This window comes from Prinia subflava, chromosome 10 (genome assembly GCF_021018805.1).
Source record: "Prinia subflava isolate CZ2003 ecotype Zambia chromosome 10, Cam_Psub_1.2, whole genome shotgun sequence".
In the NCBI taxonomy this organism is placed as follows: domain Eukaryota; kingdom Metazoa; phylum Chordata; class Aves; order Passeriformes; family Cisticolidae; genus Prinia; species Prinia subflava.
In genome coordinates, this window is record NC_086256.1 from 9,330,010 (window position 1) to 9,350,781 (window position 20,772).

The 20,772-nt window shown below is 37.7% G+C and overlaps 1 protein-coding gene across 3 annotated transcripts in view; it reads left to right on the top strand.

Annotated features, from left to right (window-relative positions):
• TESK2 (testis associated actin remodelling kinase 2) overlaps positions 1-20,772 on the top strand; it is a 79,455-nt gene that overhangs the window by 16,615 nt on the left and 42,068 nt on the right. For all 3 annotated transcript variants that reach the window (XM_063407194.1, XM_063407193.1, XM_063407195.1), the window contains 2 exons: positions 9,668-9,789; positions 19,054-19,102. In XM_063407194.1, the coding sequence (XP_063263264.1) occupies positions 9,668-9,789; positions 19,054-19,102 (171 nt within the window). The remainder of the gene's footprint in view (positions 1-9,667; positions 9,790-19,053; positions 19,103-20,772) is intronic.

The window sequence follows — 20,772 nt, forward strand, 5'->3', positions numbered from 1 at the left end:
TAAGATGATTTGTATGGTAACCACTTAACCAGACAGTTGTCTTTCTCTTGCTAATTTTTTTTTTTTTTTTTTTTTTTTTTTTTTTTTTTTTTTTGCTATTGAGGTGCCAAGCTGCTGTCATCCTAGTCCTTGTCACTTAATTAGCAAATGCTTTTATAGGGCATAGGCTACAGGGAGAAGTAGTAATAAATAGGCTGTACTCCAACGGATCATTAATGTAGGAATTAAAAACCTCATCTGTGTTGCTAGTCTTTATGGATTGCACCATCGGGGTAAAACACTCACTTCCTCCCCACTTAGCAATTCTGAATTTTAATGACATTTGCATATATATGAAGTGTAGAACACTCTTACTTTTAGCAGAATTGAAAATGCTTTGAAATACAAGGTAGAATGGAGGGCAAATTCGTATTTGCTATCTGAAACAAGTTCTGTTTTTTATGATTTTTTTCAGGCAGAAGTCTTAACATATGCATGTTATAATCATCTTAAAACATCAGCTGAGGAAACACTGGGATTAAAAGTGAACCAGGCAGCAGATTTAATGAAAGCCTTGTCTTTTGTAGTGGTGTTCAAATATTTTAAGAAAATTTTCAAAACTGTACTTCCATAGTGCTTCTTCCTACAGTCTTGCTTGGCATCACTACATTAAAGTCTAGAACTCTGCTGAGTAATACAAATTACAACAGGGTGCTACAATTCTTACACTATGTTTCACTTTCTCTGATTGGGTCAGACAGCTTTTCTGTTGAAGACAGAAATATTTAGAAAATATGATAGAACTACCCAGAAAATGAACAGTTTATTTGATGACTAAAAAGCCAGAGTAAAAATCACTGAAACAAACTTGATGTTAAAGAATACTCAGTCAAAAAAAAAACTGAAACAAAACAACCCAACCCGACAACATAGTTTACTGTAAAATTGTCCCATTTTGAAATGTATTTTTCACCTGTTTGAAAACTTGGCCTCTCCTCAGCCTTGCTGAAGAGCTGATACATGGAATATCTGAGGTAAGTCTTTGTTGTCCTCACAAACAGAGAGAATGCTCACAAATTCTGTCAACAGTAAGAAAGACACTGATACTGTAATGAGTACCTTGCAGTAGGAGATAACCCCTGTTTGGATGTTGAGTTTAGTACAGTGGCTGCTGTAGTTCAGAGTCCTTTGGGCCTTTGATTTTCTTCTGTAGGAAAAGTGCCAATCTGAGTATCGTTGTGCAGTTTTCCCAGGGCAAAACAGGTGGCAAGATTCCCTTGGCTCTGAAATGTTTGTGTGCTTTTTGTCTTGTTTTCCATAATAATTTCTCAAGCATGGTTAAATGAGATCTGTTTAGTTTTCTCTTCTGGATGGAGATGTGCTGGGTTGGCAGCTCTGGGATTTTCTGTGTTTTGCCAGCTGGCAAACATGCACGTTTGTGTAAGCTCATTCATAGCTGATACTGAGAGACAGGTGCTGATTTACTGTTCTTCAAATAACTGTGCTGGCATACTGGCATATGTCCAGATTTAACATGAGTGCGCCTAGAGAAAAGAGTGCATCACTTAAAATCTTTGTGAGACGCCTCTGAGGCACCTCTCTGGACTCCTATTTACTGGTATTGGCAGCAGGGGAAAGTTAAATATATTGCAGTGATGGATTTCATTGCCTGTGCCTGGGGAGTGTCTGTGATGTTAATACACACAAATGCATATGTGTTACTGCCTAATATGAAATGTAAAAATGAGAACTGCAAATTACTATCGATACCACTAACAAAGAAGAGATGCTTACAGTCTCAGATCCATAGGGAATGCTTCTCCATAGCTCCTTAACAGCCATTGGAAGTGATTAGGGAAAGGAACTCCAAAGTCTGTATGACAGGGCTTCTTTTAATCTTTCCTGCTGCAGTTGGTATTTTGTATGCAAGTGCTCCAGAACCTTTTCCCAAGAGATGCTGAGGCTGTAGCCAAACTGAGGAACCTCTTGCCCATGCAGATGCTTCCTGTGTGTGCGAGTCAGCCACAGCTGTTGACCTCACTGTGCTTGGCACAGCCTGGGAGTGCTCTGCGGTGGGAAGGGCCCTTTGCGCTGGCAGCAGCTCTGCAAGGAAGGGGCCCTCAGTTTGATGGTCTGGTGCCATTGGGGGATGAGGAGAGGACAGAGCTCTGAAACATCCACTGGAGTGATCGATACCGAGACAGCATTGCTTTGTTAACTAATCCGGAGCTGACAGTGTGTCTAACACTGACTCACTGGTGTTGCTTTGTACCGTTCTCGTGAGCTGCCTGCAGTTAAGTCCTGCAAATCCAATTCTGGCGCTTCCCAGCGTTTTCAGGCCATGATGAGATACAACAAATTGCATGGCATATTTAATTAGCTACTTGTGTAAGAATGTAGTTCTCAAGAAGAGCAGTTTCATGAAGGCTTAAATAAAAAGAAATTACTTAGAATTTTTTGTTTTGGCTGTAACCTGAAAGTTATTAACTGTATCAATTTATAAAAGCTGAAATATTTTCAAGTAAGCAAAATGTGGCTTCTTTCTGCTCCCTACTTTCTTTTTATATGTGGTTGTGATCAGTTTCTAAGTGCCGTGATTATAATAGCAATAGTTTTATATCAGTGGACTCTCTTCTGAAAGGTGAGACAGACTTCCTTACTCATGCATGGCAATGTATATTTGAAAGATTTATAAAGGCAATCTAAGGAAAGTATATCTTCTCCAAACAGAACTTTTTGTCAGGGCTCCCATACAGTTTTGAAGAGAAACCCCAGAAATGTGTTTGAATCCAAATGATGAGATTATTGGTGTAGTGGGGGGACTGTGTGCTCAGTGCCAAACTGTTCATATACCTAAAAGTTAGAAGATAAAATTTTTGTGTCAGGAAAACTCAGTCCAAAGTATTGTTTTTCTTCAAAAACATCTCCAGATTATGTAAGTATAATTATCTTTCATACAGGATAAACCCATGGTAACATGGGAAATATTTAACCATAAGTATTAAAAATTAAATGGGAAAATAGGAACACAGATATACTATCTGATTATGTATTATCTTTGGATGTTACAGCAGTCATTTGCAGATGTCAATCTTCCAGCTTTTCAGCAGGTAGATAATATCACCTCAATTTTATAGAGCAATTAGAGAGGTAACAAAAGAAAGGAAATAGCCTACTCAGTGAGCTGAGGATAGCTAACATTGAAAATTAGGAATAAGCTCTCAGTTATGAACTTCAAACTCATTATTTCATTTTCTTTCCTGACTATGATATTACTCAGGTATAAAGTACATGGCTGAGCTGTTTACTGGGGTTGTGGTAAAACAGCACTTGCCCATGTCTGTGTTCCATGTCCCGGGTTGCAGAGGAAGGTTTGTATGGTTACATTCTGCTGAACTGGCTACAAAATCAGTCAACTTCCCCACCCTGGGCTGTGCCTGTTTGTTTCTCATCTCAAACTGAGGAACAATAGTCCTCTGATGAATTTGTGCTTTCTCTCAAAATAAGACTGTAGTCTCTTTTTGCCTTTATGGCTTGATTGAGATCAAGTTAATGGCAGAGATATGTGCACAGATTCCTATCAATAAATGGTTTGTTTAAAATAAAAGAGTGCTCTATTTTGGGCCCTGGTTCTACATTACAGAGGGCGATGAAGAAAAACAAAATACAAAAGAAAAATTGAGGGTTTTTTGGCATACAAGTGGATTTACAAAGTATCAATGGTACTGCTGTCTTACTAATTAGAAATTCACATTAGTTTGGAAAAAAATTAGAGAATTTGTTTGACCACAGGTGTGGAATATTCTCTAATAATTGAACTTATTTCTTTGCTGAATTGGTGGTGCTAGAAGTTACTGAAGTTAGAAAATTAGGATCTTTGTTTAACTAATACTGAGCTTTTGTACTAAAGGGAAAATGATAGTCTCCAACCTTTTCTGTGTATTTTTCTCAATTCTTTTTAGTATTACCAATTTGGAGAATCACAATTACTGCCAGGCTTTTGAAAGGTTTTGGGCTTTATTTTGTGCCTAGTTTGTGTACATCTTCTGAACCTGGGCTAAAGCTCTTGTAACACATGCTGACTAGTTTTGTTTGGCAAAGTTTTGTTACGTTTGGCAGGTCTCTCTCTTGCTGCAAGTTGTAGTATAGTGACATTCTGTATTGCTACTCTGAAAACAGCCACAACCCATCTGACTCTCTGGCATCAAAATAGCAGCTTAGTATTATCTGGACTGGTGTATTTCTTTCAGCTTCTGTTTGTCATTGCAAAATTTCCTAGTGATACAAAATTCTTGACTTGATATAGGCATCACTACTATGAATATGTGTGTCTCACAGTGGGTACCTTTTAATGTTAAGAAAAACGTTTTAGATTACAGACTTACAAGCACTGTGGACTGAGCTGAAGAACAGGTTTATCTTCTCTGCTGAAGGGAGCTTTTTTCAATCAATCATAGAGTTAAGGCATTCTCCTAACATATTTGTCCTTGAGGCATGAATATATGTCCCTGTAAGTGTGATGACTTGGTAGTTTGACTGTGAGACTTGGATAAAATACAGCTGAGCCTATTTTTTTTTTAAGATTTCTTCTGCTGTTACAGCAAGGAAGTAGTCTGTTTTTGAGAGAAGTTTTATATCAGAGCCAAATTGCTGGTCAGCTTCCTTGTGAAAGACTTTTTTCCTATCATTTAGTAGTCACTCGTATGATGAAGCCTTTTCTTTTTAACAGTGATTGCTTCTATCATCTCATGTGCCTCACAAGCTTTATTGTTAACTCAGTCATTTAAAATTAAACTGTGTAACACATTTAGTGTAAATGGCCTAGAATAGTAGCTGAGGGGGAACATCTTCATCTCTTTTCATCAAAGAGAAAATACTTGTAAATCAAATGAAGACAGAGGAGCAAACTCAGGGAAGGTCAAATATTTGGACCAGAGGGGACTACTTTTAAAATGGTGCTTTGGATACATGGCAGAAAAGGTGAAGGTGAAATGGCCAGATGAAGACCAAGGTGTGTAAAAGAATGAACAAAAGATTGGTGCATGTGCTAGAGCAGCAACATGATCTTATGGAGTAGGCTGTATAAGTAAAGATCTGTAAATGTATTTAAGCAGTGAGGCTGGATGCTAGAAGAGGGGAAGGTAAGGAAAAACTGGAAAGCAGTTAAATGAAGTTTTGGAAGAGAACTGTGACAAAATACTTCCAGCTATATGATTTGGAAAATAATGAAAATGCAGTGCAAAACTAGGAGCACAGCTGAAAGCTGTGTTGGCAGATTTACAATATCAGTATTAGGAAATGTTCTTCAGATGTTTATTCCAGGGCCACCTGGAAAGGTACAGTCAATACAGATCGAGAAAGATGAAATCAGGCTAGATTTCAGCTATTCTTTAAAATACTTCCCCTTCAGTCCAACAGAAAGTGGAAGTAATATAAATGTTTGGATTTTCAGAGAACCATGACAGACATGTATGATGTAATAGATAAATGATAATATAATTAATTTTTTAATAATAAAGAACTTTACAGCTAAGCAGTGAGCTGAACATTAAATCCACCAATTTTTGCATGACAATCCTCATGAACTTTATATAGTAACTACTTCTCTGTAATGTGACCCTGCTCAATCACTATTATGAGCTTACCTTTAATTGCATCACTATTTCTTTACCTGTATCCATGACTTCCTCTACATCCCACTTTTTTCTGAAGAAAGGGGTAAGGATCAGAACATGGTCTGATGTGAGCAGAACCACGCCGGTAACCAGAGCCAGGTCAAAGTCCAAGGTACTTTGGCCCTAGGAGAATCAGAGTGCAAAGGGACAGTTTAACTGCCTGCCAGCAATAAAACAGGGAGGCAATATCTGGTTACTGTGACCTTGGAGAAGGAGTCACACTCATAGGTAAGCAGACTGAAAAGCTGGAAGGGTGTGCAAGCAGCTGTAGGACTGTCAGAATGTTTCTAAGCAGAGACGGCTGTGATCCAGACATTGCTGAAAGGTTATTTGGTCTGATATGCAAGGACCCTAATTAATAATAATGTCAACAGCTTTAAAAGCTTGACAGCAATCTGCAAGTTGCATCAGTGAGAGGTTTGAATTGCATGAGCGAATCCCTGTTTATGTTGAGTATGCAGGCGTATGCCTGAGGCAAACTGCCTTGTAAACAAATGTTAAATTGGATCAGCAGTATTGCCAAAATATTTACTCGTTTTCCTTCTGGAATCAGGTGGTTGAAACATCATTTCCATGTTTTTATGGCACAGAGGTGGCCTGAAGGGAGAAGGATTAAAACTAAATAGTTTTGTAGGCTTTGGTAAGGCATGCCAGGATAGACACAAATTTTGTCTAGGCTATGACTGATGGATAAGTAGGCATGGAGGGCAGAGCTGATGGTTCCTTCCATGCTGATTATTTAGAGTTTGACTGAGACCTTAAGGACAGAACCTGTCAGTTCCTCTATCAGTTTGTTCTTGCCATAGAAATGTTATTTGCCAGTTGTGCTTCAGAGGAGAGAACATAATTAGTCTTAGGTATATTCCAAGCGATTAGCATTTATAAACTGATAACTTATAAACTGATACTTGATATTATTCATAATATTGTGCATTGTCCTCTTGAGAAAGATGCCCTCTCACCTCCAGTTCTGCTTCCCCCTCCTTGCTTAAAGGATAACTAGCAAGAGAGGAAGAGTCCCTTTTTTCCCCATCTCTCCTTTGGTTTGATTGGGAATTCTGCTGTTCTGTCAGATCTTGCAGGAATGCATCCTCCAACATCAGAACAATGTACAGAACTTCAAATAAAATTACTCATGCTACCTTACTGTGTCCCTTTAAGTGAAACAAAGCATGGTGCAGTGTTGGGTACTACTTAGAGATCGGGTAATTGAACAGAATATGCTGCTCTATGTGTAAGAAACTTGAGAAATTTCCAAGCATGGGAAAAATGATTTTATAAAACAAACAAAAGAAAAGCCTACAGAGCTTGCCACTGAACCTTGTTCAATCTGTCAAGACTGGAAAGTCTGCAGGATAGGCTAAAACAGAGGATGAAAACTTTTGTCTTTGCAAAAGCAGCTCAGTTTTCTCTGGGTGTGCAGTTAGTGCTGTGGACAGTCAGACCTTTGAGAAGCAGTTGTTGACCACTTCTTGTTGCGTATCAGACCTGAATCATGCAGGACACAGTGACCCAAGAAATTACCCACATTCTTTTCTGAGGTTTCCTTAGCTTAAGAAAAGCAGTCTGAACAAGGAAAAAGATCCTATGATAAATTCTACTTTTACCTCAGAGCTGGGGCAAAAGAGCAGGAAATTTTGGTGTGAAACTGAGTGAATTACAGAAATGGACAAGGAATTAAGAGGTAGCTGGCAGAGTTAATGAGAAGGCAAATACTGTTTAAGACCACATTCCATCTGAGTTCTTGATCATTTTCTACCTGTATTCATTCCCTTTTGGCAGACCTTGAAGCTTCTGTGTTGGTAGAAAGCTCATTTCTGAGGAAGCTCTGTTGAGAGCATCTCTGACTGTAGGAATTAAGTGACTTCAAATCCTTTTCTGTTCCCTGAAAACCTAAATTACAAGACTCGTAACCTTCATCTCAGAGGAAGTTTAGCTGCTGCTGTGTATAGGTTCAAAGCATAGTTCTTTTTTCTTTATTTAAATTTACATTGTTGAAGTTTTCTAAGTCTTATGAAAACATTTTATTTTTTTCCCTCACCCAAGGCATTATTCCTAATAAAACTAAGACATAATTAAAATATGTTTTTAAAGTCTCTGTGTAGACATTGACCTGTCCAACTTAGTTTGTTCATTCAAATTGGCTGGGTAAAATTAAAAATTAATGAAAGTACACAACTGACACAAGAAACCTGGGAAGTAACAATAAACCTCCTCAACTTAACATGCAATCATCTTGCTTAAAACCAATAAGCATGCCAAACAGGCAAGACAGGTTGTGTTGAGAATGATTGTAGATTACCTTGTTGTAATGCACTAAAGCTGTAGTTTGACCAGTTTTTATTTTAAAACCATTATTACCACAGAAAGGAGGAGTCCCATGCTTGTGAACTTGATGTTGGTTTCTACTCAGTGCTGGTTTCTGTATCCTTCTCCACCCCCTTTCCCTGATCCTTTTTGCACTGGGATTACTGGGTGACTGTAAGTGAGGCATTTGAGGAGCTCGTACATAAGTGGGGGAAGCAGGAGGAAAAGCATCTGAGGACTTTTTCTACTCGGTGCCTCGATGTTGTTTACCACACTCACCCGTGATGTTTCCAGTGCTACCCTATACTTGAAACTAGGAGGGGAAGAGGCAACTTAGAAGTGTTAAACACACCTGAAACACGACACCCTTTTCCCCCTGTACATCCCTGTGCTGAATTGATGGGCTTTGTGTCTAGGTGAGAATGTTTAGCTGAAGGATGGTCTTCGTTCTTTGTGTGCAAATAAAACTTCAAAATAGGTGTCATTTGCTGCCTCGCAGCTACCAGGGAGCCTTCAAAGCTCATACTCTATTTTCTTCTTGCATCTGCCTCTCATGGGTTCAGTTGTTCTTTCTGTAATTCATATCACAGCTAAAGGAGCCTCTTACTGGAAAAGATGAACAGTCTTCTGGAATAAAAGCAGACAGGTTGCTGTTGTTTAAAATGTAGGTAGTTTATATCGTACCTAAGTCATAATGTTGATTTCAGTTTTAAGTTAGAAAGCTGATGAGTCTTAAATTGCTGCAACATAGGCCTTCCTAAGGTAATCTCCATAAACATGAATAAATTCGCCATGGGGGTAATTCAGTGTTTTGAGAAATACATGTTTTCTATTTATGAGCTGCAGGTACTGATGTAGGAAGAAAATGGGAACATAATTTCTGTGAATACTACCAGTACGTGTGTGGGAATGCCCAACTGCAAGGAAATTCAAAGGATTGGCAAGCCTTGCACTATTGTGACAGCTCCTTTCTAATAGTAGCACACATCTACATCACACTTGACAGATGGGCTAGTTTGAGTACCAAGTTAAAAATGGCCACAGTCCTGCATTTCCCGTTCAGTGGGGAGGTCATGCTGAACGAGGTGCTGGTGCTGTGCAGTTGCCAGAGAAATCCTCTGTTTCCTGCTGACACTCTACAGCCACCACTGACATCCTGGGAGAGGATCCCCTGTGCAGGAACCTCTCTGCTTTGCAGCAGGTGTTGGCAGAAACATTTTCAGTCCCCTGGATATGGAAGCTGGATCATAGCCCGTTTTCTGAAGTAAACACTGAGTACCTCCAAAATCTGCCCCGTAGCTGTAAGCAACAGGTCCTCGTATAACACATTCCGTGAACAATGACAGCAACCACTGCAGGGGGAAAAAAGGATATGGGTGGAATAAAGATGAGTTTCATAGGTCTTGGAGTAGGAGACTTATTTGTCTGTGTCCAAACAGATGGTTTCTTCATTTGTATTTAGAAGCTAATAGTTGGGTTTTTTTCAACTTCTCAAGCTTTCTGTCATCGAAAGGTGGAAGAAAAAAGCAAAATGCTGTTTCACATTTGCATAGTATTCTTATAGAAAGTCATCTCTGTGATAAAGACTGCAGAAATTGGTGTATGGATCACTTTTGTCATGAAGCGACTCTACATTGCACTACAACAACACTGGTTCTTCAGTCTTTCATTTCATATCCTTACCATTTTTTGCTTCTATCCAATAGGTAAGGCACAGAACTTCAGACCAGGTAATGGCTTTGAAGATGAACACACTGAACAGCAACAGAGCAAACATGCTGAAAGAGGTTCAACTTATGAATAGACTCTCACATCCGAACATCTTAAGGTACACTGGCGTTTTTCTGAATCATATAGAGATAGGTTTTCTATAGTAGGGCTCTCCTCTTTTCTACTTTTATTTAGCTTTTGTTGTTGTTGTTGTAGGTTTATATGTTGTGCATGTTTAGGATCAATTGCTAATTTAATAGATGAATGGGAAGAAGAAAAAGAGGAAAAAAAACCAATCATGGACGTGATTTTGGTATCTGTAGCTTGCCAGTAACAAGTAACTGATGTCAGAGAAAAACAAGTGCTCACATTTTAAATTTCTGATGAATCTATAAAGTGATATAAAGAGTAAAATTTAGCTTCTTTTTGTGAATTTAAGTTAATGCAAACTTAACACTCTTCAGCTAAATTACAGTTACTAATCATAAAATTAAACAATGTAAAGTGCCATAGCTGTTTCTCAACCTCAGGTCTGCTTCCTAGGTTTTACGATTTTCTTGTTGCACTATTGCAAGGTGGGATGAGAAGGACTGAAGAAGCTAGAGTTGAACTAATCTAATTTATATGCTCCTGGAAGGAAAAGGGTAGTTCTTGCTTTGCATTAGATTACTGCATGCAAATCCAAAATGTTCCAATGTGTATCTTGTTATTTCTTGAACCACTTTAGTCTTGGATTCTCTTCTATGGTGATGTGACAAGCAATTAACATAATTGGCTCAAGCCATAACATTATGAAATTTAAAGATGTGATGACAGTGATCAGTTCTAAGCTGCACCTGGGATCCATTTCTGATCTCAGCTCTTTTGGAAAAGTTTTGGAGACACAGTGAGCTCTGTTACTCAATTTCCTTTTCTTCGCCATTCTTTTACATAGTACAGACATAATACTGATTCTTAAAATCCTTTAGAATGAATTTTTCTGATCCTTGAACTCCTGTCTCAGTCTTCTTCAGCTGATTTGTAATGATATTATCCTATGTGTTTCCTTCACTATTTATGAGGACATGTGTGAGTGGCATTTGAGGTAGATGTAAGGAGCATTCCATTAATTCATGTCTGTTTTCTATTCTTCTTTTTCTTAAAACCTCAAAAACCTGTGAACTTAAAGAAATCTTACTCATAGCAAACTGCATTGGTTTTATCATAATATATTTATTCAAGGGTTATAGTAATCTATCCTTAAATACAATTCCTAGTCTGTTTTGTCTTCTCCAAGGTGAGGTGCATTCCAAGCAACTCCTCCTTCTGTTTGTTTGTGGCTGTTGTTTATTTTTTAATTTAAATTATATTATCTATCTGGTGATTTAGATTTCAGGATCATTAATTGTGTCTTATATATCCCCCCCACATCTTTTCCTTCATTTCCTTTTTTCTAAATCCCTTGATAAGCAGCATATGACCCTGGGGACTGATAAAGCTGCTTTTTCAGTAAGACTTGTGGAAAGAGTAACTTTCCAAAGTAAGATTGGCATTGTCAAAATCATCAACTCAATACACTTGATCAGTTTCTTTATTAGCTTTGTGTGGTTGGTAAATCTTACTAAAAAAAAAATCTAGCTCTACAGCTCTGTTCAAAATCAAGAATTTAATTTGGATTAGGATGGGGGAAAGTAGGAAAGGGATCTATTGACAGGCCAAAAGCTTTTAGTTGTACCTAAATGTAACCCTGCCCCCTCTTGAGTGGAATTAGAGATGTTGCTGAGAACAAAAATTATTGTGCTCAGTCTTGAGTAATTGCTGAAATTTAGGTGTCTTGTGAAGTAAAAGAGATCATATTTGTGATGTACTGGTCCCCTCTGGCCCTAGAGCCTATGAATAATTTGAAGTCAGCAGTGTTACACAGATGGTCCTGAAGGAAGAACAATAATATGTTGATTTATGTATGAAGCAGAAAAGGAATTTAATTTATTCTTCCAGTTATTACTCAGGATTGACAGGGAAATCTTTTTCTTTTTGTGCTCAAGTAAGCAGTTATGAGTGAATACATCAGAAATAAATAATAACTTTAATGCAAATGACCTATCTTTGCACAATTTATTTAGAAAAATAGACTGCATTTGATTTATGAGTTGCTTGATTTGAGGTTTCTTAAAAAATGTAGGCTCTCTGGTAAAAAATACTGCCTTTTTCTTATCTGCTAGGTAAGTCCCTTTGCTAGAGGGAGCAGAGTTATTCCCACAGGAAATGCAAACAAGAACACAGTTTTTAGTTTTAGTTGTTTTTTTATTGAATTATAATACACAGTAAAAACTACTACTTTTCTGTGTAGGAGATAACTTGATGTTTTTGTGTGTTAATGGTGTGTTATTTAAGTTTTTGTTTAAATTTTACTGCAGTGTTTCCAATTTCTGTATGTCTGGGAGAAGATTTTGTCCCTCTTAAATGTTACCTGCCTAATGTGTCTGTATATATCTGTGTATAAACACACACATGCAAGCCTCTCTATTTAGGTTTAATAAATGTATAAATCATTGCTGCTTCTACTAGTCTTGTGAAATAACCTGTTTCCCACTTTAGAAACACATAAAAATAATAATTAATAGTAATCTATGCTTAAAGTGGTGGGAGGTTGTGTTGCTTGTTTGACAACATTGTGCTGTCAGATAAGAGCAACTGGAGCTGCACTGCTGAGAGGGTTTTAGGAAAAAGTTCTACAGCAATGTGTTCCCACTGAAACATTTTCTGGGATTTTTTTTTTTTTAATTTTAAGCTTGTATTAGTATTTGAAGGGAACATCCTCTTCAAAGAAGTTCTAATATATAACTTTTCCAGGGGCTATGAGCTATCTCAGTTTGCTGTTAAATATTTTCTTCACTTAATTTCTTTCCTTTGAAGTTCTTCTGCGTTACTGAGTAAGGTGTTTTGTCACTAGCATCAAGTTCACTTCTCTATTGATCAGCCACTGGATCTCCTCCACATGCCTTGAAGGTGTCCTCTGATTTTTACATAATACATCTCTGAGCTTCTTCATCTCCTCTGAGCTCTGGGACCACCTGCTGTTAACTCCCACTGTAAACAAGTTTCTTTGCTCCCTGTTGCTAGCCTGTATGGATGGTAATGGTTTCTTAGGCTGAAATGTTGAGATCATACTGTGCAGTGCTTAATTGAAGCAGGTGAGGGCTCTGAGTTGCTCTGCTATCAAATGACTTGTAAAATTATGAAATTGGATAAATGTTGGCTTTTCAGCCTCCAAAATCTGCTCTCAAACCATTTAAGCATGTGTAGGGTAGAAAGTTAATGTTTTAGAAAGCAAATGTCATTCAGCAATGAGGCATTAATTTTGGTATACTAAAACTTAAACTGGGAGTGTGGTTGTGTTTTTGAACATCCTGATGGGTAATGCCTTAAACTTGTTATTGAATCAGTGTTTTGTCTGAGAGCTCTTCTGCAGTTCATATATCAGTGTTACAGAAGACAGAAGACTCGTAGTGCATTTGGTAGCCCAGAATCATCATTATCCTTTGGGTAATTAAAAAACCCATTCCTTTGCTAATGCTCTAAAATATACAGGAACTTTTTACAAGCTGTCAATTCCAATATGCCCACCGTTAACTTCAAGATGTTACTGCAAAAATTTTGGTATTTTTGCTGTTGATTGCACTGATGTGACTAATAAATATTGCTGACTATTTGAAACTGCTTTTGCTTCTGTGCTGTCCATATCAACTCATTTTCAGAGTTACAGCTGCCTTTTGAGGTTTTTATCCAGACTCTGGTCACTCTTCTGGAGAGTGAGTGTCAGTAGTTGCTGACTTCTTTCCATTCCTTACCTCAGTGGAGATTATCTAAAGGCACATCTGTGTTTTTACCTTACTGACACTTTTGTACATCTTGAGGAGATGGAATTGGGTCAAGGTGTTTCAGTTTCTCTTGGTGAGTTTCATTTGTACTTGATGAAGTACTGGTCTGGGTATTTAGGCTTTAAAAGCGACAGGCTTTATTCAGCATGGAGTGAAAGGCTGACTTTAAATCTCCACACTCGTTTCAGTATTTCTGCACTCAAATTCTGCTCTTGGCCAGCTATATAGATCCATCTTGATTAGAAGAGAGATGCAAGTGAACAGCTTAGTTTTCACTTACCAAGTCCCCAGTAAGTCTACCGTCCCCATGGTAGGATCATAAAGATTCCAGTGGTCAAATATATGTGTATATGTAAGTTTCTAATGTATTTTCCATGAAGAAAATGAGTCTACCCTCTATTAGAGGATTTATTTTGGCAAAAAATTGAACTTCTTTTTCAGTCTGTTAAGGATATTTTAGAATAGAAGACTCCAGCTCTTGCAGCTACATAGGCACGATGGTAAAAAATAGGGGATTTGGGAGGATTTTTTTGTCTCGTTTCCTCTTGTTTCCTATTTCAGCTAGCAGATGTGATTCTAGAGGCAAGAGTATGTGTTAACTACAATGTAGTAACTTTTTGCTCAGTCACTGTCTGGTGTTTATAACAAACTATATATGAGAGCTGCTTATCTTTCTGGTTTGCTGGTTTTCCCCAGGGTCCCAGGTTGGGGACATTTTAGGGACATTTTAGGGAGTGGACAGGGCAGAAGCAGATGAGTGGTGTTCAAGGAGTGTTTGCTTCTGTTTCTACCATCAACCTCATCTGTCTCCATCTCACTCCTGCATACAAGTTAAACATGGAGAATTAAAATGCTTTTCTCCCTCTGATCTACATTTCTTCCTGCCTTGGATGTGGGATGGGCTGGTTTTATCACATCTTCCCTCAGACAGGAGGTGTGGAAAAGTGAGCTGAGGTTGGGGTTTGTACCATGTGATGTTTACTGTGGCCATTTTAGTACAGGTTAGCTGATACATGGCAAGGCTGTAATTACTGGGGTTAGGGAAAATGGGTTTGGAGCATTTCTCCACTTACCAGCTTGTGTCCTATTTAAGGTGCAGTGCTGTTCAAGGATTGGGTTAGATAAAGTACCATGGTTATGAAAGGTCTGGTGTGTGATTGTAGATGTGTTTTACTATTTTGTTACTTTTCTGAATGCTGATGTGCTGTTGCAGTCGTGAGTTTTTACCCAAATCAAAGTAAAGAAAATAGGTCTAGGAAGGACTCAATAAATCTCCATCCTTGCATCCTGAGCTTAGGAGCCTTCAGACTATGGCCTGAGAGATCTGATAAATTTTTTTTTTAATTTGGTAATATCTCGCAGATGTGTTTTTTCTCATACAAATGAAGTGGTGTGCTACCAATGATTCTCCATCTCTTGTACTGTCTCTTAAATTAATGTATCTTCAATTTTGAGGTAGAATTTCAGTCCTTAATATCACTATTGTTTGCATGAAAAAGTATTTCTTTATTTGATCTGTACCTTGGGGACTTAATTTAAAACAATCTGTACACAGAAAGTCTTAGCTCATGTCTTAAGTGTTCTCATGGGAGCACTTGGAGGTATTGCTGCGTGTTTGGCTGTGAGCATGCAGGCAGATTGACTCATTGATTAAATCCACCTTCTTGTGTGTGCAGGCACACAAATAAGCACACTGTGTGCATATTCCATGAACTCCTTTCAAGGAGAATTTTATTTCATCCCCTTTGAGACAAATCTATCACCCTGGGAACACAATACCAGGTTTTTGTGTGTGTGTGTAGTTTTATCCTTTCAAACCTTCCTTTTTATAAAATTGCTTGTGATGGACTCTTACAATAGTCAAAAGGATAGATTTTGTCTTTTAACATCCTTTGTCCTGTACTGAACGGTGCTTTAACAGGAAAGAAAATTGTTTTTGCTTCTCTTTGGGTAACATGGTTATCAAAAAAGAGTATTTTAGAAATACAGTGTACAAGGCAGAGAAGAGAGGCTGTGTGTGGTGTATATAATAGGTTACAGAAATGATAGATTAAATGCCTCACCTCTGTTTAGAATGAAGATGCACATGTAGAAAACTTAAAATACATTTTTAATCTAGCACGATGCCTAAATCATTATGGAGGGTCTTAATGCAAGCTTACTATTTTTATTTGCTCTCTTCCTTCTCCAACAGTCAGTGCAGTGAAATAAGCATGTGTCTTCTGAGCTTTTGTCTGTTACTGAGCTTGTACCAGAGGCTTTTGCATTGGTGTGTTTGGTTTGTTTCTTTTGTTTAATGTTATCAAAGTGCTAAATTTTCTCATTACAAGCAGTAAATTTTGGAAAGCATCAATTTCTTTTTTTGAACTGTAGCTGCCCCAGGTTTATCCACAGAACAGGAATGTGTCCCAGTGAAGTTCTTTTAACTGGAAGCATGTGTTCAGTGTCTGGATACCACAGAGGCTGTATGATCTGGATATTAGTTATGCATGATAAATTAAGGCAAAGATTGCAGACTGAGGCTACAGTATTTAGTCTCCCCTTTTCTGTCCAGGATTTTCTCCCTTGCCATCTGACTGAACTGCAAGCAGTTTTTGTAACTGCTATGAAGGACTAAGGAATATCCAGACTTCTCTTGGTTTTGTTTAGGAGGACAGATTCCCCAGATTGATTGTTTGTAAAATGAGATTTCCAACATGTGTATAGATTGCTGACATTTGTTAGAAAGCATTTGGTAGTGGAAGTGTACTGCACTCTATTTAGTTGGGTAGACTCAAGTATCATCCTATTTGCAGCTTCTAGGAAAACTTTTCCAACCAGATTTTGGAAGTGTTTCAGCTTGCTGATAATGCCAGATACACTGTCTTGAAAATAAACTTCCTTAAATCTGCAAATGGTCTCCTGTTTTGTGGATGATTGGCTTATTGGAGCTCCTTCCAGCTAGAAATGCTTATAGGAAGTGTAACCTTTGGCTGACAAGACATTGTGCTGAAATGCACCTAGGAGCACATTTTGGCTCAGGAGACAGTGTGTCTGGCCAACAGGAATAATCCCAGCTGTGCTGGAGCTGCATGTCAGCTTCCTATCCACACAACTTGGAACTGCAGCTGGGGCAAGCTCAGAAATTGAAACCATGTTCAATCTTGCTTGGTAATTGTATTTCCCGGTAGCAGCTGGGTGTATTATCTCTTAGTGAAAATCCTTTCCAACAATGTTTTGTAGCAGTTCTTGGCTTAACCTAGTGCCTCATTATTGCTTGATAAAACAGCTAAGCAGAAGTTTTCCAGGAATTGGAATTGCTAGAGGTCTGTTCTATCAATCTGTTTTCCAGAGCCTAAAACCTGAGATTCATTCACACAAAGTTTAAATGGCTTCAGTATGTTGCATGTAAACTCATTTATTCTGTCTTTATCAGTATATTTGGTTTTTCTTTTTCTGGGTAACAGTTTCTAAATATGTGGGGTTTACAAATGTATCTTTATGTCCAGCTTTTTTTCCATGAGATCATGATATGGAGCTTTGTTTTTTGATTTTTGATTCTTAGTAGGAATCCTAAGAAATTGAGAATTTTTAAACTCTTACTCTTGGTAACTTGATTCAATGAAGATTTGGTTCTACCAGTCTTTAAGTGACAGCGATGTTTTTCTGGTTTGGTAAAAATGAGACAGGAAAATAAATTTTCCCAAATTTTGATAAATTCTTAAATGTGTTTGTATTTTGGAATTAAGTCAAATATGATGAATTCTTAATTTGTAAGTAGCATGATATACCTTTACAAAGGAAGAGTTGATCTATAGATGAAAACATTAGTATTTTTAATTACTTAATCTCAGTTTTTGAATGAAAATATTATCATAGCAGGTTAACTTAGAGTAATTAATAGAGAAAACAATACTTTGAAAAGTTGTCTTATAGAGAAATTAATATATTGGATTGGTGTGCTTTCCATTTTTGCTTGTCAATGAAGCCATTAGCACCATACCTGATTGCTCTCCACACTTTCAGAATTCACTAAGAAATAGTTTTCTTCTCTATAGAAGTTTTGGTTTCTTCATCTCAGCAAGGTTCATTTGTCAGTTTCTTTACAAAATCGTTCCTGTGTTCATTGCTGTATGAAGTGAAACTCAGAACGAGCAATGTTTTGAGTAGGTGGTATATCTAAAAAAGCTTCTTCCCTTGAGGGACATGATCATGCCATAGGATTCTACATTAAAGAAGAGGAATTGGATTTTCAGTGTCTCTCAAGTTAGAATTCCCATATTCAGGGAGTATTGTTTGAGTGTTTGAGGTGAGAGCAGGCAGTAGAAGTTCTAACACAAGCCTTGCTGCTTCTTTGGTTATAAAAACAGATTTCCACAGCTCAGCTTATGCAAAGGACCTTACCTATATTCTTTTTCTTTGGCTGCTTGTAATATACCAATCAGCTGTTAGACAAGAGAACAGTGAGGATCATTCATTTCTCCAAAAGCAGCTTAGCTGAACTGGCACTACGTATCTTGCATCATTTTGTTTTTAAATTCGGAAGTGTTTCAGGATATAAAAGGTCCTTTTAATTTGAGTTGTCCACAAGATTCCTGTCACATTTAATGTGATCATACATGTCTACCTCTTACTTGCAAAATGGAAAATTCTGAACCTTATGGAAATGTCAGACAATTTGTTTCTGCTTGCTGAGACCAAAATCTAAATGCTAAACCTGAGGATTAGTTAATCTATAAAGAACGAACAGTTGAACTATGCAGGGAAGGCTCTAAAGTGTTGAAAATTTCAGCTTTACTGAACTTTCTCGTGGGAGATGTTTACTAGTAGTATTAATTTGCATTTTGTCACTTTTAAGTTCAACTTGCAAGGTTTTAAAAATGAGCCTTCAGTTGTTTATGGCACATTCTGTTGCTTTCCAGACAAACCAAGGGTGGCAATCATTACTATTAACAGCAGAAGTCTGAAAATTGTGCAGTGTAGGTAACACTTGTGGAATGTGTGTATACTGGATACTGTTGAAACTTGCTTCTATCCAAGTGTTGGAAAGAGGAATTTGGGGAGGGGAAGTATACATTGCATATGTGCCCTCATATTCCTGATTGGTTAAGAATGGGATAGGAAGAAACATACTTATGCTTAAACAGCAAAATGCAAAGGGAAGTAATTTTCTGTTTATGCAGACCAACGGTGGATTACTTGGCTTAAACTTCCTTAAAATAAGACTCTGAGACCATTCCTTTCTGCATAAATCATTATATGCTGGCCTTTGCTAATAGTCAAATTGGTAACTTTCCATTTTGAGGTTGAGCTGTCTCCTGTGCTCTCTTGGAACTGCTAATTCAAATTATGTTGTAGTGTAGATACATGATTTTTTTTATGCTAAGATGTTTAAATAATCAATGGTGAGGTATGCAGTGTCTGTGAGGCTGATTTTTTTTCTCTTTCCTCCTTTTTTATGTATTCTATATTAGTTTCTTTAAAGAACAAAAAAAAGGGGGGGAAAAAAGCCCAAACCACTTTTCTTTTCTTGTTTCTTGTAGGTTTATGGGTGTCTGTGTGCATAAAGGACAGCTGCACGCTCTTACTGAGGTAAGACTATTTCAGAATATACATACTGAATATGAAATATTCTCTGGACAGATTCTGCAATTGCCATTCACCTTGAGTGAAGCTTCTTTTATGGTGACTGGTGAGTTAATCACTCACTATTTGCTATGTTAAGGGAAGACTGCAGAATCAGTCCTCAGAAGTGATTCTGGGCTGTGGCCCTTGTATGTCTTTTGTCCTCAGAAGCACTTATTGGGGTGAAAAAAAATCACAGTAAAAAACATAAAACTTCACTGATGATGTTGTAAATGAGAGATGTGCATTACCATTGAGCTGCCCCTAAATATTGTTTGTTTCAGTGACATTGCAATGTTTTTAAGTCTTATTTATACTCCAGTTGTGTGTTTCGCAAGCGAATCAATAACATTTCAGCTGGGTCATGTTATTGTATTTAATCCCTACCACTTTCATATTGCAGCTTAATCTGGGTCCCATAAAAGGAATTATTCCATTGCCCAGGTACCCTGGCCAAGATCTAGGTATCAAATATGAAGCTGAAGTTTCCATTCATATGAGTTCCCACCCAGCTTTATTGGGTAGTTTGTTTAATCCCCCTGTAAACTGCTCAGGAAAAACAAGAATAGAGTATTCTCTTGTTAGAAGTAGTGTTGCCTGTTTTGAGTCAAAAATCAATAAAATGCTTTGCCTGTTGTATTAGTTTGAGTACGGACTGAAAGGAAAGTCATGGTTTGTAAAGTTAATGTTTCTTGTTTATTTCTGTTTTGTAGGAACTGCTCAATTAAAATATTAACCCTTTCCCACCCTCCCAAAGACAAGTTCTGTTATTAATTAGCAGTTTAAGCAGGCTCCTTGTATGTTGTGCTTGCCAAGAACTGCTGTAAAATGAGGAGACTGGGGAGCTGTATGCCAATTAGCAGGATACGTGTCACCATCACTTTCTGTAACTTAAAGATGCAACTCTCAGGCAAAGATGCATATATGTGGGCAGTGAATTTCTTCACCTTCTGGGGTGACAATTTTGCAGTTCTCATTCTAGCTGCTGTTGGAGTGATGCACTCTGGTTCAGTGTCTGTATTTCTAGTGGAGCAAAGGTAAAGGCACTTCCAGAAATTTCGAGATACAGTATGTGTGTGAGCACTTTGCCATGAGAGGGATAACTTTTTTGATTTATTCTTTCTGGTGTTTTTGTTTTTTTCCTGTCCCTGTGCTCAGCAGAGGAAACATTTCTAAGATGGCTGATCAAGTTATTCAAGCAGGCTTTGCAGACATTATTGCTGATTTCTTTTGGATATCTGGTCAATTAAAGCAGAAAAGTTTTGGGCCATTCCACTCACTAAACATTATCATAGAAGAGGTGGAGCTTTATTGTACTAAAACTTGGAAGATTTTTCTCAATGTGGGTTTTTTGTTTCGTTTTTTTTCCCTTCCTTCACAGCAGTTGCTTACTGTTTAAATAACCCTCCCCACCCAAAAAGCCAAGAAAATGAAAACAGCACAGATGCTTCCTCATAGTGAGCTAACTTTGTAGCTGCTGCTTTGTTCAGCTATTTTTGAGTTCTTGGCAAGCAAATAAATCTAAGAAAGACTTCAAAGGATAACTTTTTATAGTTATAATTCAGCATAACAGAAGAGATTCCTGAAGCATCTTGAGACCAAAAAGGAAAAGTTTTACACTGAAGGAGGTTGCTGCA